This window comes from Chlorocebus sabaeus, chromosome 16, assembly GCF_047675955.1.
Source record: "Chlorocebus sabaeus isolate Y175 chromosome 16, mChlSab1.0.hap1, whole genome shotgun sequence".
In the NCBI taxonomy this organism is placed as follows: domain Eukaryota; kingdom Metazoa; phylum Chordata; class Mammalia; order Primates; family Cercopithecidae; genus Chlorocebus; species Chlorocebus sabaeus.
The window spans coordinates 64303475-64330889 of NC_132919.1; the positions used below are offsets into that span (position 1 = coordinate 64303475).

The following is a 27415-nucleotide window of genomic DNA, read 5'->3' on the forward strand; positions in this document are numbered from 1 at the left end:
AATCCTAGCACTTTGGAAGGCTGAGGCAGGAGGATCCCCTGAGCCCAGGAGCTTGAGGTCAGCCTGGGCAACACAGGAAGACCCCGTCTCTACACAAAATTAAAAAGAAACAAACAAAAAAACTAGCTGGGCATGGTGGTGTGCACCTGTAGTCCCAGCTACTTGGGAGACTGAGGTGGGAGGCTCGCTTGAGCCTGGGAGGTAGGATGCAGTGAGCTATGAATGCACCACTATTTTCCATCCTGGGTGACAGAGTGAGACCCTCTCTCAAAAAAGAAAAAATTAGTAGTGTTTCTATACTCCAGCTTTGGACTATCTAAAAAAGAAATGAAGAAAATAATCCCATTTACAATAACAATAACATCAAACATTTTAAAAATGGGAATAAATTTAACCAAGGATTTGAAAGATCTGTACACTGGAAGCTATAAAACACTGATGAGAGAAACTGAAGAAGACACAAATACATGCAAAGATATCCTATGTTCATGAATTGGAAGAATCAATATTGTTAAAATGTTCATCCTATTCAAAGTGATCTATATAGTCAATGCAATCCTTATCAAAATTCCAAAGTCATTTTTCAGAGAAATAGAAAAAACAATCCTAAATTCTACATGGAACCACAAAAAACCCCACATAGCCAAAGCAATCTTGAATACAAGAGAACAAGGCTGGAAGCATCACACTTCCTGATTTCAAAATACATTACAAAGCTATGGCAATGAATATAGCATGGTACTGGCATAAAAAGACACACTGGACAGTGAAACAGGATAGAAAGTCCAGAAATAAACCCATGTATTTACAGTCAATTGATTTTCAACCAAGGTACCATACAGTCTCTTCAATAAATGGTGCTGGGGAAACTGGATATCTCCGTGCAGAAGAAATAAATTAGATCCTTATCTCACCTACATATAAAAATCAACTCAAAATGGACTAAAGACTTAAACACAAGACCCGAAACTGTATAACTACTAGAAGAAAACACAGGGGAAAGCTCCATGACTTTGGTCTGAGCAATGATTTTTTAGATATGATCCCAAAAGTATAGGCAACAAAAGCAAAAACAGACAAATGGGATTACATCAAATTAAAAAGCTTCTGCACAGCAAACGCTTTCTTTCATGGGAGATTTTTTTTATTACATATTCAATCTCCTTACTCTTTATTGGTCTCTCAGATTTCTTCATGATTTCATGATTCAGTCTTAGTATTTCTTCATGATTCAGTCTTAGTAAGGTGTATGTTTCTAGAAATTTATCCATTTATTCTAGGTTGTCCAAATCGTTAGCATATAATTGTTCACAGTAGCATCATCCTATTATCCTTTGTATTTCTGGGTATCAGTTGAACTGTCTCCTCTTTTATTCCCGATTTTGTTTATTTGAGCCATCTCTCTTTTTTTCTTAGTCTAGCTAAAGGTTTGTCAATTTTGTTTACCTTTTCAAAAGAACAACTTTTAGTTTGGTTTGTTTCTCTAATCTCTATTTCATTTATTTCTGCTCTTACCTTTGTTATTTCCTTCCTCCCTCTGCAAAGTGTGGGCTTAATTTTATCTCCTGTAAGTAACCTATCTTTCATTTACTGAATCTTGGCAATTATACATATCTTACCTCTAAATGTTTTATTTTTGAGAAATCAAGTGAAAAGCACAATGAGGCATCAAACCATACACCTGATAAGGAGCTAATATCTAAAATATATATGGAACGCAACTCAATAGCAAGAAAACAAATAACCCAATTAAAAAATGATAAAAGGACCTGACAAGATATTCAAAAGAAGACATATGAATGGCCAGCAGATATATGAAAAAATACTCAACATCTCTAATAATCAGGAAAATGCAAATTAAAACCCCAGTGAGATATCTCCTTAAACCTCTTAGAATGGCTATTATCAAAAAGACAAAAGATGTTGAGAATGTGAAGAATGGGGAATACTTGCGCACTGTTGGTGGGAACATAGATTTAAAAAAGAAAACAGCATAGAGGTTCCTCGAAAAGGTAAAAACTGAATTACCATATGATCCAGCAATCCCACTTCTGAGTACATATACAAAGGAAATGAAATAAAAATGTTGAAGAGATATCCACACTCCTATATTTATTGCAGCATTATGCATAATAACCAAGACATGGAATTAACTAAAGTGTGCATCAATGGATGAAAGGATAAGGACAATGTGGTATATATGCACAATGGAATACTGGATCACCTTTAAAAAGAAGGAAATCGGCTGGGCGCGGTGGCTCAAGCCTGTAATCCCAGCACTGTGGGAGGCCGAGACGGGAGGATCACGAGGTCAGGAGATCGAGACCATCCTGGCTAACACGGTGAAACCCCGTCTCTACTCAAAATACAAAAAACTAGCCGGGCGAGGTGGCGGGCGCCTGTAGTCCCAGCTACTCCGGAGGCTGAGGCAGGAGAATGGCGTAAACCCGGGAGGCGGAGCTTGCAGTGAGCTGAGATCTGGCCACTGCACTCCAGCCTGGGCGACAGAGCGAGACTCCGTCTCAAAAAAAAAAAAAAAAAAAAAAAAAAAAAAAAAAAAAAAAAAGGAAATCCTGCCATTTGCAATAACATGGATGAACCTGGAGGACATAATGTTAAGTGAAGTACGCCAGGCACAGAAAAACAAGTGCTACATGGTCTCACTTATATGTGGAATCTAAAAAAGTTGAATTCATAGAAGCAGTTACCAGAGGCTGGAGTCAGGGGTATGTTGGTCAAAAGGTCCAAGTTTCATTTAGACAAGAGGGAATACATTTTAGTGAACTATTGTACTGTACAGTGAGCATAGTTAACAAAAATGTATATTTCAAAATTGCTAGGGGTAAAAGAAACTATCAACAGAGTAAGCAGGCAACCTACAAAATGGGAGAAAATTTTTGCAAACTGTGCATCTGACAAAGGTCTAATATCCAGCATCTATCAAGAATTTAAACACATTTACAAGAAGAAAACCAAATAACCCCATTAAAAAATGGGCAAAGGACATGAACAGATATGTCTCAAAAGAAGACATACATGTGGCCAACAAGCATATGAAGAACAGCTCAACATCTGATCATTAGAGAAATGCAAATCAAAACCACAATGAGATACCATCTTACACCAGTCAGAATGGCTATTATTAAAAAGTCAAAAAATAATACATGCTGGTGAAGTTGTGGAGAAAAAAGAATGCTTATACACTATTGGTGGGAATGTAAATTAGTTCAACCATTGTGGAAGACAGTGTGGCAGTTCCTAAAGGATCTAGAACCAGAAATACCATTTGACCCAGCAACCCCATTACTGGGCATATACCCAAAGGAACATAAATCATTCTACTATAAAGATACATGCACATGTAGGTTCACTGCAGCACTATTCACAATAGCAAAGACATAGAATCAACCCCAATGCCCATCAATGATAGACTAAAAAAAGAAAATGTGGTACATAGACACCATGGAATACTATGCAGCCATAAAAAAGAATGAGATCATGTCTTTTGCAGGGATATGGATGGAGCTGAAGGCCATTATTCTTAGCAAACTAATGCAGGAACAGAAACCAAATATGGCATATTCTCACTTATAAGTGGGAGCTAAATGATGAGAACACATGGAACAACACATACTGGGGCCTAACAATGGAGGGAGAGGATCAGGAAAAATAACTAATGGATACTAGGCTTAATATGTGAGTGGTGAAAAATTGGTACAACAAACCCCCATGACACACATTTACCTATGTAACAAACCTGTACATCCTGCACATGTACCCCTGAACTTACAAGTTAAAAAAATTACTAAGGGTAGATTTTGAATAGTCTCACCATAAAAAATGATAAGTAGGTGAGGTAATGACAATGTTAATTAGCTTGATAAAATAATTCTACAATGTATGCATATATTAAAATGTCACATTGTACCCTATAACTCTATAATTATTATTTGTCAAATAAGAGAAAAAACCGACTTAAGAAATTAGGAAAAGGGCAATAGAGTAAATCCAAAAGTTGTAGAAAATGAATACAAAGACAGAAAGTAATAAATATGAAAATGAAGATATAATAGTGATAGGATTAAGAAAGTCAAAAGTAGGTTTTTAGTAAGGAGTAATAAAACAGATAAATATTTGTCCAGGTTAAGTAAGGAAATAGAAGAGAGAAGACAGAAATAAATATTTTTATAAATGGAAAAAGGGGACTTAAATCATATCTAGCAGAAATTGAGAAAATACTATAATTTATGAATAAATTTGAAAACTTATACCAAAATAACAAAGATATAGAAGATATAACTTACCAAAAGTAGCTCAAGAAAAACAAACAAAAAATCTCTCAGAGGATCCTATTATCATTTAAGAAAAATAAATTAATAGTTAAAATCTTTCTACCTAAAAGCATAAGACTCAGATGGTTTTTCAGATAAGTTCTATCAAACTTTTTCTTTTTTGAGATAGGGTTTTGCTCTATCACTCAAGCTGGAGTGCAGTGGTTGATCTTGGCTCACTACAACCTTGAACTGCTGGGCTCAAGTGATCCTCCCGCCTTGGCCTCCCAAGTAGCTGGGATTATAGGTCTGGCCTATGCCTGGATAATTTTTAAATTTGTAGCAGAGTCGAGGTCTTGCTATGTTGCCTAGGTTAGTCTTGAACTCCTGGGCTCAAGTGATCCTTCCTCCTTGGTCTCCCAAAGTGCTGGGATTACAGGCATGAGTCACTGGTACCTGGCTCAAACCTTCAAGAAACAGATTATTCCAATCTATTTTTTTTTTTTTTTTTTTTTTTAGACAGGGTCTCACACTGTTGCCCAGACTGGAGTGCAGTGGTGCTTATCGTGGCTCACTCAAACTCCTGAGCTTAAATGATCTTCCTGCTTCAACCTCCTGAGTAGCAGGGACTATAGGTGTGGACCACCACCTCCTGCTAATTTTTAAAATATGTATATTTTTGGAGAGATGGGGTCTCACTATGTTGTCCATGCTGGTCATGGACTCCTTGAGCAATCCTCCTGCATTGGCCTCCCAAAGCACTAGAGTTGCAGGTGTGAGCCACCATACCTGGCCAATTCTAATCTTATACAAACTCTTTCAGAAACTAATAAAGAGGAAATATTTCCCCAAGATGGATTATATATGGCCAATATAACCTTGATACCAAAGTACATGAAAATTATGGAACGTGATAGTACATGAAAGAAAATTATAGAACTTTAATCATGAAAATAGATTTAAAAATCTGAAACAAAACATTAGTAAGCCTAATCCAAAACTGATGCCTAAATTCAATATATCTTAGTAATATAAGACTGGTTTAAGCGAAAAAAAATGTATGCATGCCACTTTCCACATCAAAAATTAAAGGAAAAACCACACAATCATCTCAATAAACAGATGATTTCAACAAATATTATTCATCAAGTACACATTGCTCCAAATACTGGGGGTTACAGTACTGAAAAAAAAAAAAAAAAAGAAAAAAACAGGCAAACACCTTGCCTTCATCTTCCAGCCAAAAGAGAATAGGAGAATTTCTTAACCTGATAAAGGGTGTCATCCAGAAACTTCAACAAACATTCTCAAAGATGAAATGTTAATACATTTCCTTTAAAATCAGAAATGTGACAAGAATGCCTATGAACACTGTATTTAGTATTATATATTGGAAGTCCTGGCTATTACAGTAAGGCAAGGAAAAACAGATGTTAGAACAGTTGAAAAAGAAGAAACAGAAACAGTCCCCATTTATAGTAATCATTTGCATAAAGAATCTATATAACATTATCTATATAATCTATATAATTTATATATCCATGTGATATAAAAATTTATGTATCTACATATAACACATAAAATGTATCTACATGTGATACATAATAATTTATGTATCTAAAAGAATCCATTAGCACCTATGGGCAGACTGTTGGAATTAATGAGAGTTTTGCAAAGAGGTTTAAGATCAGTATAGAAAACTCAGTTGCATTTCCATACTTTAACCAAAAAAAGAAAACATAATTTTAAAAAACAGCATTTTTATTATCAGAACATTAAGATACTTAGAAATGAAGCCAATAAGATTTTTTTTTTGAGACAGGGTTTCGCATTGTTGCCCAGAACCAGAGTGCAGTAGCACAGTCATAACTTACTGCAACCTCAAACTCCTGCATTCAAGTGATCCTTCTGACTCAGCCTCCCAAAGTGCAGGGAAATGGGGAGGGGAGTAACCATGGGTTGATGCAATGATATTGGAAATATTCTAGTTATTTTGTTGATTATTAGATTCAGGGATATTAGCAAGATGCTTATAAATATATGTGTTAACTGAAAAGATGAGAAAAATAATTAAAGAACTAGAATTTAAATATTTACAATACGTTTTAACTTGCCTATAATTGCTTTCACATCATCCATCACCTTTTTCAGAGGAACATTTCCATTAGCTGTAATACAAAGCACAAAAAATTTGGACAATGACACAGAACTTAGAAAAATTATAAGCTACAGCCCAATGAAAGACTATGCATTTTAATAAACTGTATTCATCTTAAATTTATATTTCCTGGTTTGAGTGCTTAATTCTTTATTAGTAAGAAGGACCAAGGTAGTCAGCCCATGTTCCTTAAACACAAGGTTTGATATGGCAAACGTACTATGTCCTTCATTCTTGGGTTTTCAGATACTTTCTAATAAGCATGGTAAAAGATACCATTCATAAAAGATTTTTGCGTGTATGTGAACCTGACATCTAACACAGACACTGAGCTTCTATCTATTGTCAATATGCTTTATCTATTGTCAATATGCTTTCCTCTAATGTTTTCAACTTCTGTATATATCTCAAAATGGTGGTGACGTGGTTGTTAGATACTTGATGAAATATTAATGATGTTCTGCTACTTTCTATTGTAGATATTTTTCTATCAATTGTTTCTGGCTCTCTTTGTTGTTTATTTATTCATTTTCCCCCTTGCTCTCATATCTGTTTCTCCCTACCATTCTCTGGCCTAATAACAGTTGTGAATATCCTCTCAACATTGCTTATAGTTGAGCAGGATGATAATCCAGATGAATAAAATGACAAAAGACAAGATTTCTTCTTATTTTCACACCAAGTTCTTCTCCATGATGCTTAGAAATATCTTAAGTGCCTCAAATCAATCTAGTTTTAGAAATTAATATACATGATCCCAAGATTCTAAGCTCTCCCCTAAAAGGCAAAATAGTTATTTACAATGCTCACCATCAACAGGTTGATTTTGTATCACACTATGAAGTTCCTTATTTTTGAGCTTGATCCCCATGTTCCCAAGAATCGTCTTCAGGTTACCGATATCAACCTTTCCTCCTTAGGAAAGAGAGAAATGTGATTTAAAAAAACCTAATAAAGACAATGTGAAAAATACTTTTCATGCTGTTAGTTAAATTAACATTCAATAGGCCTGACTGTTGCTGAGAGTTAATTGCAATGACCTAATTGGAAAATAGTTTGGCAATAACTATCATGATCCATTAAAATGTTCAAAATATGGCCAGGTGTGGTAGCTCCTGCGTATAATCCCAGCACTTTTGGAGGCTGAGGTGGGGGGATTGCTTGATCCCAGGAGTTCGAGACCAGCCTGGGCAACATAGTGAGGCCCCACCTCCATTATTTAAAAAGTTCATAAATCTTAGCCCAATAATTCCACTTTTGGGAATACAGTAAAGCTTGTGCCAAAAGAGGGGACAAGTGTTCATTATAGTCTTTGTTACAAAAGTAAAACAAATTCAAACACCCAGAATTTAAATATCTAACAACAGGGTATTGTTAAGTAAACCAACGTATTTTCAACCCACAGAAAATTATGTAGCTATAGCCATTAAGAAAGATGTTTGCCACAGGAAAAGAAATACTTTTTTGAAAATAAGGTGGAGTTATATGATTGTTTAACATATTTACTAAAGTCCTTATGCCCAGTAAAAATAAACATGAAACAATGTAAATAATGCCTGTGATTCTTCCTGCCATTCCACAGACAGGAAGCACATTAGTAGAGTAAACCTCAGATAGACAATATCAATTTATTACTCCATCAGATGGACTAATTTCTCCTGTGCCTGTCATACTGTGAGCACCTTAACTCAGTGTGATTCCAGTATTATACAAATTTTTGTATATCATGGCTCTTGACCAACTGCTTCATCTAATTGCTTAACTATAGAAATCTATTCCATCGTTGGATGAAAAAATGACTATGTTGGATCTTATCAAGACTAGTATATTGATAACTTTTATGTGATCTTCCAATAGGATTTCAGAGTAATTTTGACTATGTGGGATTTTTTAACTACACAGGCTTCAACATATTAAGAGTGGTTATGATTAGATAGCAGGACTATGAGTGTTATTTTAAAAAATTAGATACGGCCAGGCACAGTGGCTCATATCTGTAATCCCAGCACTTTGGAAGGCAGAGGAGGGCGAATCACCTGAGGTCGGGAGTTTGAGACCAGCGTGGCCAACATGGTGATATCCTGTCTCTACTAAAATTACAAATATTAGCCAGGCGTGGTGGTGGGTGCCTGTAATCTTAGCTACGCAGAGGCTGAGGCAGGAGAATCACTTGAACCTGGGAGGTGGAGGTTGTGCTGAGTTGAGACTGTGCCATTGCACTACAGCTTGGGCAACAAGAGTGAAACTTTGTATCAAAATAAATAAATAAATAAGATTATTTATTGGACATGTGACACTTTTTACATTGAATAAAATAAAATAATACTATCAATTCACAACTGAACATTATGATGGTTATTTTCAGCACTGTGAAGGCCATAACTTTAATTAGACCTATCTAAAATTAAACAGAAAGACAAAAGTGGAGACACTTAGGACTGTTTCCTTTGAGTCTGATCCAGCGATCAAGCTTACACAGCATACACACATAAAAGACTACAAGATCAATATATAATCGATAAATAGAAGAGGTGGCAGAAGAATCATGCCCTCATAACTAGGAATAAAGACAAAGATTGAGAATCTCAATCTTATATGCTTTCTCATCACATTTATTACCCACCTTTGAAAGACTTCAAACCCGTTAGCAATCTATTCCGAAAAACTTTCTTATCACCTATAAAAAAAGGCACAGTTCAGGACAGAGAATGGCTCACTAAGAGACTATAAGGGGCAGACTTTTCTTTGTGAAACTGACCTTAAAGTTGACCCTCTTTCACCTTCAAATCATGATGAAGTTAAGCAACAAACAAAGCTTTCATTATGATATGGAGTGGTAATCTGGTGTAGAGGGCAAGAGCCTGCAATTAAATTCTTGCTCTGCAGACTGGCTTTGTGGCCTCAAGCAAGTTACTTACTCTTTCTACGCCTCTGTTTCCACCACTGTAAGATGGAGATAATGTGTCATCATTGTGTGTGGTGAGGATAGTACAACACCTCATCATTAGGACTTAATAAGTCTAGATGTTATTATTAATAAATCTGCTTACTCTTTGACACTGAAACTAACTGTTGGTTTATGTATCACAGGGCTGAAACTCCTCTCACCCCTTATTTCTATCACATTTTCATTCTGTTTACTTCCTTCTACACCTAAAGTTTGACATGTCAATGGCCTAATGGGTAGCAGTAGGGATTTGCTTAGTCCTTGGTGGCAAAGCTCATGCTTGAAGGTTTTTATAACTTCCAAACTGGTAAAACATATGGAAAAATTTAATTTTCTAGCAGTTGGTATAAGAATTGTTTGCAGGGATAAATAAGCAAAAGCTTATGTTGGGAAGATGTGGGGCCTTTGTGTTTAAGGGAAGAAAGAAACAACACTCCTAATAGATAGGAGAGATAAATTTGGTATCCTCTCAGAAATTGAGAACAGAGGAAAGAATTTTTAGGGTTTAGCTCTGTGAGAGATAAGGGTCAGGAAAAGGGAATCTCCATTGGCAATACTTAGAAAAGTGATTCTGGGAAAGAACAGGAATTCTCATGAGGACTTTGGCAATGTTTACTGAGAGACAGCAGATATAAATCCTTTTCCTCCTTGCAAAATCATCAGTAACATCTTTCCACCTCAGCAATGGTTTTGTGGAAAAGGATTCTTTTGGGGGTTAAATTCTGTACCTGAGTGAGCACATAGTAATAGAAAGACTGTTCATATGGAAACAGCTGGAGGATGTGTGCAGCTAACATATGAACATGCATTGCTTTCACATATACATTTCAAGAGTAGAACCATAAAACTAAACTGCCTAGAGTTCACAGTAACATACAGCTCACCATCAACTGGTAGTAACTTTAGCAGTTCCACGCAGTCCTTATCATTGACTTCTATCCCCATCTCTCCAAGAACATTTTTCAGATCTCTGGCATCAACCTTTTCTCCTTTGAAAAGGTGGAGTGTTAATAGGTGAAAAGTTTACAAATTAGTAACTTTAAAAAATAATTTTAAGTTCATACTAACCTATTTGAGTGATTTTTAAAATACTTATATTTTATATAGCATCACTCTCAATTTGGAGTTAAAGAGCAAAGGCAAAATGGAACGTGCAAGTACAGTGTGACAACAGAAGTCAAGGCAAACCTGTTCCTATAATATCAATATAATGAAGGCTCTCTTAATGTTGAGGATAATATACAAAATTAAATCTAGTTAACAAATTGGATTACCAATTGCCAACAGAATTCTGGCAAGAGATATTATACTGAATGATATAGCTGATCATTCATGAAACTACATGTATCTTGAGCTTTGCAAACTTTATCCTATTTATCATTGTGCTTGCCTGAAATTTAGCTATATACATTCAGCAAAAAACATATACAGGTGAAAAAATATCTCCTCAGAACATTGGAGTTTTTATCAAGACTATGTTATGTGGTTTATTTTTAAAAGTTTATCCAAGATCAAATTGATTTTATCAGGCAGAAATATTTTACAATAACTGGGTAAAATGACAAAGTTAATATAACAATAGACTACTGGGGAAACAGCATCTAAAATATAATTTACTGTGAAACATTAGGGTTTCAGTGTTACGGAAACTCACCTGCAGCAGCCCCCGACCTTCCTGATGGAACAGGAGTCAGGAGGCAAAGCCACTTTGGCTAATATTCTAGGGTTGTAGAATGCTATCCTGCCTTTCATAATCCATTTAACAAAGTAGAGGAAGGGTGGTGGGGGGAAGGAAGGGAGGAAAAGATGAATAAGTGAAACACATGGGATGTTAAGGGCAGTGAAACTATTCTGTATGAAACTGTAATGGTAGGTACATATCTATATGCATTTGTCAAACCCCATAGAACTATGCAACACAAAGAGTGAAACTTAATGTAAACTATAGATTATAGTTAATAGTAATGTATGAATGTTGGTTTATTAATTGTAACATATGTACCATACTAATGCAAGATGTTAATAGCAGGGAGATTGTGTGCTTGGGATAAAAGGGAGTGGAAGGATGGGTAGATGGAACTCTCTATACAATATGCTCAATTCTATAAATCTAAAAGTGTGCTAAAATACAGTCTATTATAAAATACGATAATAATAATAATAATGCAATCCACTGAGAACCTGCCCTTCTTTAGTGCCTTGGAGTGCATTTTGCTCTCTCCCATTGGAGATACAGGATGTATTGTAACTGGGTTTACTTGGCTGATATGTACATGCCAAACATGGTGGATAACCCCATGCTAAAGTATCCTGCTACAGCTGAGTGTCACAAAATACTAAGACCTCAATGGAAGAGAGAATAAACCTCCTGGAAAAAAAACTTACCTGTAAAATCTTTTATTCTCAGCATCATGTTTTTCAGATCAACCTTCTCATCAACTGTAAGACATGGAGCAGTCACAGAGCAACAATAAGGCGGTTCTTTCGGTTTTTTCCACCCATGACACCTGCCCCCAACTAGAATGTTGGTATCATCTTGAGTTTTAGTTCTAGACTATGAAATTACATTTTTGAATATGCAATACTCACTTAGATTTAAGAATAAGTTCCTTCCTTCATTACTTCCCCTGTATTCATTTTGTTTTTATTAGAATACATCTTTTAGTAATTTGTTTAGAGAAAATACATGGTTAGTAAACTTCTGTGTTCTTGTTTGCCTGAAAATGTCTATTTCACTCTAATCCTTGAATATTTGGTGTTCAAAGTTATTTTTCTCTAGCACTTTGAGATAAATATTTTTCTATTTCTTTTTGAATCAAATGTTGGTAATATAAGATTCTTTTATCATTTTGTGTATAGTTTGTTTTTTCTCCTGTTAATGATTTATAAATTTCTCTTTGCCCCTGATATTGTGAAACTTTAGAGGAATCTTTAGGAGTAGGTGGAAAAAAATTTTATCCTGTTCAACATTCAGTATTCCCTTTGATCTAGAATAAAAGGAAAGGATGAGGAGATGAGTGATTTATATTGTTGATTTCCCCTTCTTTACTAATTCATCCCTAACAGTTGTTTCTACTTCTTCCTAGTAAGTTGAGAGGGAAAAAAGTTATTTATTCAATTTGCTTTACCCTAGGTCTGGGCACTTTAGTGTGAATTCTCTGGATTTTGCAGCTTACCAGTTTAGTTTCTGAAGAATGAGAAAGGTTTTGAGGAGCCCAGCTCTGCTGTACTATTGTTTCCAGTGTAGAGTCTTTATTTCCTTGTCTGTCCCCATTTAACATTTATGGCATTAAATTGGTTCCCTTTTATTATTTGATTCATGTTGAATTTCCTTTGCTTATTTTTGTTTTTTTAAAAATTCTGTTGTTCATTTTGTTAGGTATTAGAGGAGAAGAAAACTAGCCAGATTTTGCTTTTTTCATCAACTCAAGTTGGAGTCCTCTGGACCAGTTTGCGTAACATTAAAACGAAAATTTTTTGAAAATTTGAAAGAACTTACTTTGAAAACCATTTGAGGCTATCACCTTTTGTTGGAGGGATGGGTAGTGGTAGATGAGTTTACAGGTAAAATTATTTTATCAAATATTATTGGTCTATCCATATTTTCATATCTTCTTGAATCAATACTGGCACTTTTTTCCTCTGAAAAATTTTCATTTTACTAACATATTTAAAATCTAACCTCATATTACATGTAGTATCCTATTATGATAGTAATATTAGACTGACTATTCATAGTTACATCTCTTAACATTTCTAATGTCCTTTCTATTCTAGGTCTATTACATGTTAATCTTTCTATTTCATAACAGCTGAATCATATGTACTGGAAATCACCATTAATCAGTTTTAACCATGCCTCATCATAGAGAGTTTTCCTTTTCTCTCACATATTGTGTAACGTTTCTTTTAAATCTTTCACATTCTATTTTTCTTCTTTTCTTCATTCTTTGACCTGAGAGAGGTCTGTTAGTACCCTCACCAATTTTACTATCCATAATGGAATACATTTGCTGGACTTGAATTAAAGAGAGGAAATATGTTTTCATCTGACCTGAATTCTGCTCTAAGCTTTTAAAAATGCCCTATTGATATCAATTAACCACTCTCATTGGTCTATGTATGCTTTCAAACCCAAGCTGTCTTAAACATAATACATTTTTATCTATAATGCTCACCATCAACTGGTAGGTCTTTTGAAAAATCTTCAAGTTCTTTTTCTGAGAGCTCAATCCCCATATTTTCCAGAAATTTATCCAGGTCATTTATATCAACCTTTCCTCCTTAGGAGAGACAAAATATTAAAAAGGAATACTAAGATATGAAAAAAATCCTTCTTAATTCATATGTGTTATGGTTATCACTTTAATCATCAAGACATAAAGTTTAATCAGATCTAGTTAAGGGTACAAATAGGGTCACCACTACAACTAGATGTAGAATCTCATCCTCTGACGATATCTTTTGTTTATATCAACATAGTGCAAGTTTTATAGGATGCTGGGTAATTTTCCAAAGAACTACGGCATAATATATCTAACGTATGCATAAATACTGGTAGGATGTATACATGGGATTTTAAATTTCATACAAATAAATTTGTATAAATTAAAACAGGAGAATATCTCAGATTTATCTGCTTTCTCACCATACTTTGCACTTACTTTTAACAGTCTTTATACCATCCAGCAACCTTTTTTGAAACACCTTTCCTTCAGCTGTAAGAAAACACACAATTCAGGTCAGAGAACAATAAAGGGAGACTTGCTAAACAATAAAAATGTGACAATTCTTCCCCTAATCCCATAATTTCAGAAAGATGGAGTTTTAAATATTTTTCTCTGAAATTTACCTACTTTTCTCTCAATTAGTTACGAAGATTGTTTGGAGACACTTTAATGAGGTAGATCTGTCCACACTTACACAAAAGCAATAATTATTGGCTTAAACATTTTGAAACTTATATCTCATTTTATTTACCTTTATCTCTAACTTCTTTCCTTATACCCCTCTTACTTTTCCATTTTACATTCTCCCCCATACTATCAGGTTCATTAATGCAATCAATGACAACAATACACATGTCTTATTGGCATGAAGGAGTACAATAGCTACTGTTTATGTTGATAAAAATCAAATTAACCAGATTTTTTTTTTTTGCAAAAATCTAGTAATTCTAAAAGCTTTTAAAACTAGAAGTAGAATCTCAACCTCTGACTATATCTTTTGTTTGTATCAACATAGTGTGAGTTTAATAGGATGCTGGGTAATTTTTCAAAGAACTATGGCATCATATGTCTAACATATTTATCATAACATATCTAACAATATTTATCATAACATACTATATTTAACATGATATACTTATCATAACATAAATAGTGGGAAGATACATGTATGGAATTTTAAACTGAATACAAATAAATTTGTGTTAATGAAAAATAGGAGAAAATCTCAGATTTATCTGCTTTCTTACCATACTTTGACTTAAAAAAAACCCTGGTAACAATCTTGTATCATTTTAGAAGAAAAGCTCACAATCTCAAAAGCACTCTGAAGCCCTTTGAAGGATACATACATTTTAAATTCTTACCATCAAGCGGCAAAGTTTTTACTAAATGCAAGTAGTCCTCATATGGGACCTCTATTTCCATGTCTTTTAGTGCATCTTCTAGGTCACAGACATCTACCTGTTTCCCTAGAAAAGAGATAGAAATTGTGACAAAAATAAATTTGAGAAGAACACAAATAATGTTAACTAACAATATTTTCACTCATATACCATTATAATAATTTCAAAGGTAAAAATAAAACAAATAATAATTTAGTTCTTTTCTTACAGTATAGAAGTTTAACTATTTCTCCTGATATTTTTAAAATAATCATTACGTTAGGAGAGTAAAATGTGAGGCACGTACATTTCATATTGAAAAGTACATAGATTACATAAATTATATTATTAAGTAGTACAATGTCCATAAAATGCACATAATAAATGCTTGATAGAGAGTATATTGCAAAATGGGGCCTCAGCCAGCATTACCTTTATAGCAAAGCCAGCCCAGGACACTAGAGGAAAAGAAAATTATAGGCCAATATCTCTGATAAATATACATGTAAAAATCATAAACAAAATACTAGTAAACCTAATTCAACATCAATTAAAAGGACCATTCACTATGATCAAGTGGGATTTATCCCTGGAGGCAAGGATGGTTCAACATATACAAATCAATAAATGTGATATACCACATTAACAGAATGAAGGAAAAAAACATATGATCATCTCAATAGATGTAGAAAAGCATTCAACAATATTCAGCATCCTTTTATGATAAAAACTCAACAAATTGTATATAGAATAAGTGTTCTTCAACACAATAAAGCCTATATATGACAAACTCACAGTTAACAACATACTCAATGGCGAAAAATTGAAACTTTCCCTCTAGGATCAGGAACAAGACCAGGAAGCCCACTTTAAAAAAAAATTTTACTTTAAGTTCTGGGACACATGTGCAGAACGTGCAGGTTTGTTACATAGGTATATAGGTGCCATGGTGGTTTGTTGCACCTATCAACCCATCATCTAGGTTTTCAGCCCCACATGCATTAGGTATTTGTCCTAATGCTCTCCCTCCCCTTGTCCCTTACCCCCTGACAGGCCCTGGTATGTAATGTTCCCCTCCTTATGTCTACGTGTTCTCATTTGTCAACTCCCACTTATGAGTGAGAACATGTAGTGTTTGGCTTTCTGTTCCTATGTTAGTTTGCTGAGAATGATGGTTTCCAGGGAATCCCACTTTTAAGAGAAAGAAATAGAAGGCATTCACATTGAAAACAAAAAGTTGACTGTTTAAAGATAACATGATCTTATGTAACAAAAACCCTAACGACTCCAACAAAACACTTAGAATCAATAAACCAATTCAGTATGGCTGTAGGATACAGCATCAACATAGAAAAATCAGTGGTGTTTCTAATACAGTAACAATGAACTATCTGAAAAAGGAATCAAGGAACTAATCACATTTACAATTGCTACAAAAAAGCTTAGGAATAAATTTAATTAAGAAGGTGAAATATCTGTATCCTGAAAACTATAAAACATTGCTGAAACAAATAAATGGAAAGATATCTTGTGTCCACAGATTAGAATAATTAATATTGCTAAAATGTTCATACTACCCAAAGTGATCTATACATTAACAGGAAAAATAACTAATGAGTACTAGGCTTAATACCTGGGTGATAAAATGATCTGTACAACAAACTCCCATGACACAAGTTTACCTATGTAATAAACTTGCACTTGTAACCCTGAACTTAAAAAAAAGAAGTTTTAAAATAAGAATACATGCAATATCCAAAATAAATGAATTTTGACCATCAAAAAAGTGATCTATAAATTCAATGCAATCCCTACTGAAATTCCAATGACATTTTTCACAAAAATAGAAAAAACAATTCTAAAATAAGTATGGAAACACAAAAGATCCCAAATAGCCAAAGCAATCTTGAGCAAAAAGAACAAAGCCGAAGGCATCACACTACTGAATTTGGAAACCTACTACAAATCTATAGGAATCAAAACAGCATAGTACTGGCATAAAACAGACACATTTCAAACAATAGAACAGAACAGAGGTCCAGAAATACATCCACACTGTTATGGTCAATTTTGATTTTTAGACAAAGGTACCAAGAACACACAATGGGGAAAGGACAGTCTCTTCAATAAATGGTGTTAGGAAGACTGGATATTCACATGCAGAAGAATGACATTAGACCCTTATCTCACTCATTAAAGTTACAGTTTCAGAGAAAGAAATAGAAGGCATTCAAATTGGAAAGAGAAAGTTAAGTTGTCTGTTTGCAGATGACATGATCTTACATAAAGAAAACCCTAAAGACTCCAACAAAACACTATTAGAACCAATAAACCAATTCAGTATGGTTGCAGGATACAATATCAACATAGAAAAATCAGTGGTGTAAAACTACTAGAAATTGTAAAACTACTAGAAGAAGACATAGGGGAAACTCTCCATGACTTTGGTCTAGACAACGATATTCTTGGATAGGATCACAAAATCATCGGTAACCAAACTAAAAACAGATGAGTGGGATTGCAGCAAACTAAAAAGCTTCTAAACAGCAAAGGACACAATTAATAGAGTGAAGAGACAACCAACAGATTGGGAGAAAATATTTGCAAACCACACATCTGATAAAAGGTTAATATCCAAAATATATAAGGTACTCAAAGAACTTAATAGTAAGAAAAAACAACCTGATCAAAAAGTGGGCAAGGGACCCGAATTGTTACTACTGGGTCTTCTTTTTCTGTCTTGTTAATGAATTGGATTGGGGACCTTCCTCCATCATATCCATAGAACCAGATGATAGGACAGCCTAAATAGAGTGGAGGGCAATGGTGTCCTAGCCTATGGAGGAGGCATGGCAGAGGAACTTGATATAACTTTAGTTGTGGATATTGTGATGACTTCTATCCTGTGTACTTGGATCCAGCTGTGTACATATCAGGAGAAACAGTGGGTTCATTTCTCCTCCATTGTCTACTATGAGAATCTGTATAGCTATTGAAAATTAAAAAGTACTTGTATTTTTGTATTCCAAAAATAAAAGACTGATTGTTCCACATAATGGCAACAAGGAACCACCAGACTGGTTTTAAATTTGTTTAATCACTCAGTGACAAATTACTAAAAGTAACACATTTCTGCAGGCCAACCAATCAGTCACAGCATCTTGTTTCTGAAAGTCAGCCACATGGGAACAGTCACACTTCAATTAACACTTTTGTGAATACCAACCAATCAATAACAATTTTACCAAAGAAATCATGTTTCTACAGATGATGTCAACCTACCCATGCCTCTGAGTTTGCCCATCACTCAACTCTATACTTCCCCCAAATCTTATGTAAGCATTCTGTTCTGCACAGTTGTGACTGTGTCTGACCAGCTTTGCTTTTTATTTCAAATAATTGTTAGTTGTGTCGGCCTTTAAAAATCCTGAAGGGTCTACTTATTTTGAAGATCTCCATCTGGCAGCATTCCATGGGGCTTGTTGGACCAACTGGGGTACTCACCAGGACTCTTATGTATAATTTCTATTTGTCCTTCACATTTGCTGTCGTGTAAGTCAACAATTTGAGCTCTTACTGTATTGTATTGAGTTCTTGTGGGCAAATTAATTTTGTTATCCCAGGATTTGTCTTTGTCCTTAGTGCTAGTTCTTTGTGTAATATAATTAGACTTTTTGATTTGTAGTATATGTGGTAAATATCTTTGCTGTTAACCTGCCTATTCTTCCACTACTTGCTTTGCTTTAACTTTTGCTTCTCTATTTGAATAAAGTCATGCCTCAATTATATTAGGGAATTTTCCTAATATAATTTCCATCCTCCCACCTTGGCCTCCCAAAGTACTAGGATTACAGGCATGAGTCACCGTGCCTGGACGGTGGCAGCATCTTCTATTGCTAGATGAGCAACAAAGACATCAGCACACTTGCTGTATTATGCAGAGTAAATACCAGACTCAGAAATATAACTTATTTCTCTTATTTATAATAAAAGTCATGTCATCAAAATGTAGGAGAAAATTACTACACATAATATGAAGTTAATATAATTTCCCTAATATAATAATTGAGTCATGCCTCAATTATTTTTGTTTTGTTTTTGTTGTCTTATTCTGTTGAGTGTATAAGTGAATATTTCACAAAGGATGAAAACCACAGGCCCAATCCAAACTAGTCTTAAGGACTAATGGTTGGAGGTTTGTGGGACTAGCCATAAATTTTTGCAAAGGTAACTAGTCAAACTTAAATAAAATTTGAGAAAGCACTCACTATCTTTTTATTTGTGAGAGAAAATCAGTTTTAAAATTTTGTATTCCAGGATTGATGATTTTTCAAGTTACTGATATACAGCTCTTTGTAGCATTTGCTGGCTGGTGAACTCAGTTACCATATATAAGCATACATATACTTTTGTGACTCTTTTGTGAATTTTCTTTTGATAAACAGGGAGAATTGCCACATTGCTAATTCTTTACATTGTACTTGCAATCACATTTCCTCTTCCTCTTCTTCTTCTTTCTTCTTTCTTTTTTTTTTTTTTTTTTTTTGAGATAGGGTCTTGCTCTGTCACCCAGGCTGGAGTGCGGTGGTGCTATCTCAGCTCATGCAACCTCCGCCTTCCTGGCTCAAGAGATCCTCCCACCTCAGTGCCCCCCGCCTCTGCCCTAGTAGCTGGGACCATAGGCATGTGCCACCATGCCCAGTTAATTTTTGCATATTTTGTAGAGATGGTGTTTTGCCATGTTGCCCAGGATTCACACTTGGACATTTATATCTAAGCTAAAAGAAAACTCGAGTTTTAAAGGTAGACTTAAAGGATTGGTTAGACTAGTTTTCACTCATGTCTGACAAATGTTTGGCCATGATTCCAGAATACCTTCCAGTCCCTTCTTATAATATTTTCAGTTTTGTTTGCCTCACACTGTTTGAGTTCTGCTTTTCAGAGTCTCAAGTGCTTCTATGCAGCCACTGTATCAACAGATAATTTAACAAATGATTCAAAGGCAAAAACAGGATGAAATCATCCTGATTTGACATTGAGATGTCAGCTCATCTCAAGCAGAATCAGCAATAGTGGAGGTCTGGACAATTCCTGATGGTTTCCCCTGTGGCTCTCATAGAGGGAGGACCAAAAGGTAGAATTAGGACTAAAAACATTCTCATACTATTAAGAAAAGTCTGCTATCATGGCTACATAGCAATATCAAATACTATTCATGCAGCTGCTTCCTCTTCTTCTTTCCTTTCTCTCTCTCTCTCTCTGATAGGGTCTTGCTCTGTCACCCAGGCTGGAGTGCAGTGGCGCTATCTCAGCTCACTGCAACTTCCACCTTCCGGGCTCCAGTGATCCTCCCATCTCAGCACTCCTGGTAACTGGGACCACAGGCACATGCCACTATGCCCAGCTAATTTTTATATTTTATAGAGACGGAATTTTGCCATGTTGCCCAGGTTGGTCTCAAACTCCTGAGCTCAAGCCATCCTCCCACCTTGGCCTCCCAAAGTACTGGGATTACAGGCATGAGTCACCGTGCCTGGATGGTAGCAGCATCTTCTATTGCTAGATGAGCAACAAAGACATGAGCACACTTGCTGTATTATGCAGAATAAATTACCAGACTCAGAAATATAACTTATTTCTCTTATTTATAATAAAAGTCATGTCATCATAATATAGGAGAAAATTACTACACATAATATGAAGTTAATATAATTTCCCTGAAAATTATGATATTGATGATCCATCCAAATAATTTTGTTCACAGAAATGTCTCAGCTATTACCTCAATTCTGAAGTATCCTATATCTTGTGCCAAGACCTAGTACCTCTATTGGTTGTAAAAGTATAGGTGATCCAAAGCAGATAAATAAAAACACTTAATTAATGAAAGGTTAAAATGGCGAAATTAATAAGAGAATGAAGGGATGGTAGGAAAGATCATGTAAAAAGTTAATTTCTCACTTACCTAAAACAGCACTCAATTCTTTAATCAACTTATTTAGTTTGACTTTCTTTTCAGCTGTAAGACAAGGCAACATTTAGACACTGATAAAGCCAATCTTGGAAGAAAAGCATAAAGCATTAACTATTTAAATTATGAAGTAAAACCTAGATGAAGGCTATTCACTACATGTTGTCATTTTAACATTTATAATTCTTGGGCTTTAATAAAGAGCTCTATTATCAGCAATAAGAACTAAGATTTCTTGGACCATAAAGTCTACCTTAGGTAAAATGTTTTCTCTAGTTTTTTGAATGCATTCTGTTTTTAATTCCTTGTTTCTCTTGGAATGGATGATAACACATGCTGGTATATATTGAAGGCCATTATTTACGACATGTTATTTTCTATTATTGGACGACAATGAAAGAATCCCAGGAAAAGGAGCAATGAATAGCACAGTGTGTGGTGAACTAATGCCTTTAAATCTTGCTCAAGGGAAAAATGCCATGTAAGGAGTGAAAAGATGAGTCAAAAGAGGTTGAATGGAGTCAGAGTAACAGTTAACAGTTGGTTTCTGAGTGTAGACTGTCTGGATCTTGGAATAGAGCACTGAAAAAAGATAATCCTAGCTCTGTGAAGTTTACATAAATTTGTTTTATTCATGGTTGTATCCCTAAGACTGAAATAGGCTGAGACATGGGTGTTCAACAGATACCATGAATAAATAAACTGATTAAATGAGCCAATTGATAAAATGCTTAGCACTGTGCCTGGCATATTGTAAGACTCAATGTATATAAGCTATGAAGGATCATTGAAGAGTTTTAATTTGAAGAATAATAATGTCAGATTTTCACCTTAGCAAAATCATCCTGGCTAGTTTACATAGAGCAAATTGAAGGCAATGATATGATTACTAGACCAGTCAGGAGGCTTTTCTAGTAGTTTAAGCCAGAGATCACGAAGATCTGAATTAAGGTTAGAGTAGTCAAGATAGCCAAGAGATTTTTAAGAGGAAAAATATGAGAGAGCATGAGATGCCAAAGATAATTTGTAGATTATTGCATGGTAACTGTGGATAAAAAATGGTGACAGAATTTTTAAAAATTATGAATTAGAGAGGTAATTCATGATTTTTGTTTTATCCTTTATTTGCCAACAGTGAAAAAGCTATGTCTGAATAGGGATTTGTTATTATAGGAGAAGATTTCTTAATTTACCTCAATTTAACGAACCTGATGGTCTAAACTTGATTTTCCCTTTCTACTATGAATTCTCACATTCAGACTGATGCTGATGGCATGCCAAATTTTCACAGCTAGTAGGTAGGCTTCCATTTTAGTAATCCAGTGCATCTATGTCATGGGTTAAGCTGTTGACTTATTTATAAATAGTTCTACTTTTTATTAAATTGATGATAATTCAATCATTATATAAACTGATGAACTATTAACGGAAAAGGGAGTTTTTCTCATAGAAAACACATTTGAATAATTCAGAATATTCCAGTGAGGGCAAATTGCTAAAAAAGTTCTGCTGAATTTGGTGTGAATAAGATAACTGTAAAAAGATTGGAGAAATAACTAAAACCTAGATAGATTCAGACTGAAATTTCTGGTCAACTTTTTTTTTTAATTTTAATTTAAATTTTTTTAAAATTAAAATTAAAATTTAAATTTAAATTTTTGTTCTGTCACCTGAGCTGGAGTGGTGCAGTGCACAATCATGGCTCACTGCAGCCTGGACTTACCATGCTCAAGCAATTCTCCCTCCTGAGCCTCCTGAGTAGCTGGGACTACAGGTGCACGCCACCACCCTTGGCTAACTTTTGTATTTTTTTGTAGAGATGGGGTTTTGTCACATTTCCCAGGCTGGTCTAGAACTACTGGGCTCAAGTGATCAACTTGCCTTGGCCTCCCTCCCAATGCTGGAGTTACAGGCGTAAGGCATGGCGCCCTGCCTTCTGGTCAACTTAAAAGAAAAATACTTTATTCTTAAAAGAAACTGAAATTAGGAGTGCAGACAATAAATAAATATGTTTATGTAAGAAAATCCTGAAAGAGAATGCCTACATTAAATAAAAATGGCCTTGGGCCTATTTTTTTCTTTCAAGTAAAATGTTTAAGGTATGTATATATCATTTTATGATCCTTTATTTTAACAAGATTTTAAGATGATCTGACCAAATGCTTGTCTCAGTCAATAGAGATAAAAGGATTTTACTATCCTAGACTGAATCACATGGGATAAGTCTAGGTTTGAGATCAAAGATTTGAAATCTTAAACATACACAGGTAAGTGAAATCATCTAGAAATGTGGTTGTGGAAAGAACAACAGACTGAGGATAGAACTGTTATATCACTATCATTTAAACCAGTATTTTTCAAAAATTTTTATTGTAAGCTTCACTAAGAACTCTGAACACCCACCATATCACACACACACAGACACACAGACACACACACACACATCATAAAGTTTCATGAAATAATATCTAGCCTAACTGTGTGACATATGCTCTGATATTTTCTTTTCTCTTCTATACTATTTCATTAAAAAATGCTCACTTAACCCACTAATTTGAGGGGAGGAATAGAAGGCCATAAACAATGAGCCTCAGGAAAGGCAGAGAAGAAAATTATGGAGAGCATGAATTCATAGCAGCTGAGAATGTAGAGAGTTGTAATGAAAGAAAAAAGTTTAATATTATTAAAGGCATCAGAGAACTCAAGTTAGAAAAAGGTGAGTGGTGCACACTGGATTTGTCTGCTAGGATGTTGCAGTCAGCTAAGTAAGAGTATTTTTTAATAGAATGGTGAACGTGGGAACCAGATTCTCTTTATGAGAGAAGAAAATATGAGGTGATCTCCTTTCCTTCTATTAATAAATCCTTCCCTTCCATTTTGAATGCTACCTCCTGATCATTTTCTGGCTTAACAAAATCTTGGCTTCATTTTATGCAATGCTTAGTATCCATAGGGGAAAAACTGGATTTTAGATTAATTGAAGTGATTAAGAGAATCATTAGATTATCTTAGATTAATTGAATTAATTTAGATAATTATTTCTCTTAGATTAATTTAGATTAATTGAAATTATGAAGAGATTAAGAGAAATGATTTTTTCCCTGACTTTGAGACTGAGTTCTTTGCTAAACTTTTGAAGAGTCTTTGATATTTTGATGATCTGGCTTGAGAAATTCTCATTTTCAAGTTTAAAAGAATAAGTACCCCTTAAAAAGTACAGGGGTGATTACAGTGCTCACAGTCATCTGGTAGTCTTTCTGTTAGATCCATGAATTCCTCTTCCGTGATCTTTATCCCCATGTTTTCTAAAAGAGTGTCCAGCTTATTGACATCAACACTGCCTTCTAAGTAAGGAATAGGAAAGGAATATGGTAAAGCAGAATGATTCTAAAATTGGACTATGCATTCATGCTGCTGTATTATTTTTCTTCTTTATTGAGCAAGAGTTTTATCACAATGAAAAAATATTATTTATTTCCTAGTATTATTGTTGAGATTTTAAGACAAACACCAAAAACTTGTCTGTTATAGCTAATAGAAGGATAAAAATTAGAACTGAATTCCCCAAATCTTATTGCGGGAACAAGCCCACAAAGCAAAAATATTCTTAAATAAGGCTGAAAAGTTAGAGCTAATCATGACCATAATATTCCACAGAACAGGAGTTATTTTTGTTGCCTGTATTTGCAAACTATATGTCCTGCTTTTGACTGAAATCCTTATCTGACAGCTTTAACTCTTCATCTTTTGCTGCGTATTAAATTTTTCTTTTTTTCCTTTAGGGCTGAGGAAAAAATCCATGAAAGTTTGACACTTCCTGCCAGATCATAGTAAAATAAACACTCGTTAACTTGCAGATCTACTGAAGGAGCCATAAATAATGACTCAGTTATATAGGAAAGGAAGATTTATGTTTCAAAAGTACAAATAAGAGTTTAAGACTAAGCCTTTTTATTGCACTGCTTACTCACGCTCAAGAGACTTTATGCCTTTCATCAACCTTTTCTGATACACTTTTCCATCAGCTATAAAAAACGGAACATTTTGGAAATAGAGTTAGAAGACAGTACAGATCTCTTAATTTCAGAAAGAACTTAAAATCTTTGCCTAAGGAACATTTCAAATGCAAATAGGTAATACACAGTAACAAAATGTTCACTCTTGGTAGTACATGATTAAAATGCAAATGATAACAATTATATGTGCCTGCTCACTTTTCTGTATTGGGAATGTAGGGAAAATAACATTCTCTACTGCTGTTTGTGGGAATTCAGATTATGATAACTTTTCCAGAAAAAAATTTGACAAAATAAAATATCTTCCATTTTGCAACTTTACTTAAATAAATCTAATCTTGACAAATTTTAGGATGTTTGCAAAGTTTTCTCCACAAGGCTGCCAAATAAAATAAGGACATATATTCATAGATAGGAAACTGGAAATATACATCTCAATTTTTTTATATTTATTTATTTACTTTTGAGATGAATCTCACTCTGTCGCCCAGGCTGGAGTGCAGTGACACGATCTTGGCTCACTGCAACCTCCTCCTCCTGGGTTCAAGCAATTCTCCTGCCTCAGCCTTCTGAGTAGCTGGGACTACAGGCGCATGCCACCACACCCAAATAATTTTTTGTATTTTTAGTAGAGACAGGGTTTCACCATGTAAGCCAGGATGGTCTTGATCTCCTGACCTTGTGATCTGCCCGCCTCGGCCTCCCAAAGTGCTGGGATTACAGGCCACACATCTCAAATTTTTGATAGTAGTTATTATTTTGAGGTAGGAATAGAAATATTTTGATATTTTCTTATCTGTATTACCAACGTTTTCTATGATGAATCACATTAATAGTCTGAAGAGATGAGAATTATTAATATATACATAAATTTTATCTATCTAGCTATCTATCATCTATTCATCATCTAAAAAGTGCTGAAGGAAAATGCTCTAAAATATTAACTTTGATTATTTTTGGGTTATGAAATTAAAAACATTTTTTATTTTTCTGAATTTTTTGGTTTTATTTCACGTAATAACAAGTTAAGAAATGTAGCCTTTTCTCAATGTACAAAATTATCCACTTCTTGGTAAACTACATATTCTATTTTTCAGAAACACATGCAGCTACTTTATTTAGTTTCTTTCTATTGTCTGTTTACTCCTGTTTCTTTCCCCTCCTTTCTCTCTATTTTCTTGTCTCTCTTATTTTTCTTTTAATCTGTTTCTACAAATCTAGCTAATCAATAACCTGAAGATGTGAATAATGAATTTGAACTCTGACAGCAACTTACAGCTGAAAGGTTTGATGATTTTCAATTAAAATCTAAGTGATGAAAGTTTTATTTGTATTAGCATTAGCTTTTCACATTTTAAAAGCATTTTTAGTTTATTTTGGAATGTTTTTATATATCCACAAAACCAGACTACCTAAAAATCCCAATGGCATCCATAAGACTTACCATTAACTGGCAATGTTTTCAGCAAGTTCAAGTGTTCATCAGGCATGAGCTCAATCCCCAAGTTTCCTAAAACACTTTTAAGTTTATTTGTATCAACTTTGTCTCCTTTGAAAGAAAAAAAAGTTGTTCACACATGGCAATTTTAGGATATTATAATTACCAAAAATCATGAAAAAGCTGGACCATATAATGACATCTTTACTTATGTATTCTCACATATTCCTTTTGTTTTTTAATTTTGCTTTAAGTTTTGGGATAGAAGTACAGAACATGTAAGTTTGTTACATAGGTATATGTGTGCCATGGTGGTTTGCTGTACCTATCAACCCACCATCTAGCCATTAAGCCCTGCACACATTAGCTATTTGCCCTAATGCTATCCCTCTGCTTGCCCCCCACCTCCTGACTGGCCCCGGTGTGTGATGTTCCCCTCCCTGTGTTCCTGTGTTCTCACTGTTCAGCTCCCACTTATGAGTGAGAACATGGGGTGTTTGGTTTTCTGGTCCTGTGTTAGTTTGCTGAGGGTGATGGCTCCCAGCTTCATCCATTTCCCTGCAAAGGACATGATCTCATTCATTTTTATGGCTGCATAGTATTCTATATTCTCACATATTCTAATAGTGTTTAAGGATGAGTGAGACAGAACTTCCTTGATTCTTCATGAAAAGAGACAGTGGTCTCCTAAGCCTAATGTAAAGACATGCTAGCACTGAAGAAAATCCGATTGTACAATCAGCCTATAATTTAGGGATATCTAGTCTTTTTTGTTTTTAATGTTGAATTATGTGATTATTATTTAAAGCAACCCAATCCACTTAATCCTTTAAAAATATTTATCTTCTTATTTTCTGTGTCTATCTAGATTTTGACTACTTAAACCAGAAGTTATTAACTCAAAAGCTCACAAGAGTCTGGAGGTAAAGGAAAGGAGTGAAATTGGCTTAGGTGAAACAAAGAGCACATGCTTTATCCAAAGAGAAAAAACATCAGCTATTTT

The 27415-nt window shown here is 34.6% G+C and overlaps 1 protein-coding gene across 1 annotated transcript in view; it reads right to left on the reverse strand.

The window, feature by feature from the left end:
- LOC103243284 (uncharacterized) overlaps window positions 1–27415 on the reverse strand; it is a 183716-nt gene that overhangs the window by 2329 nt on the left and 153972 nt on the right. Inside the window, exons 26-37 of the mRNA XM_073005427.1 lie at window positions 26419–26523; window positions 24930–24983; window positions 24198–24302; window positions 20953–21006; window positions 14970–15074; window positions 14041–14094; window positions 13555–13659; window positions 11762–11815; window positions 10261–10365; window positions 9053–9106; window positions 7240–7344; window positions 6374–6439 (exon numbers count right to left, since the gene is read on the reverse strand). Of these exons, the coding sequence (XP_072861528.1) occupies window positions 6374–6439; window positions 7240–7344; window positions 9053–9106; window positions 10261–10365; window positions 11762–11815; window positions 13555–13659; window positions 14041–14094; window positions 14970–15074; window positions 20953–21006; window positions 24198–24302; window positions 24930–24983; window positions 26419–26523 (966 nt within the window). The remainder of the gene's footprint in view (window positions 1–6373; window positions 6440–7239; window positions 7345–9052; window positions 9107–10260; window positions 10366–11761; window positions 11816–13554; window positions 13660–14040; window positions 14095–14969; window positions 15075–20952; window positions 21007–24197; window positions 24303–24929; window positions 24984–26418; window positions 26524–27415) is intronic.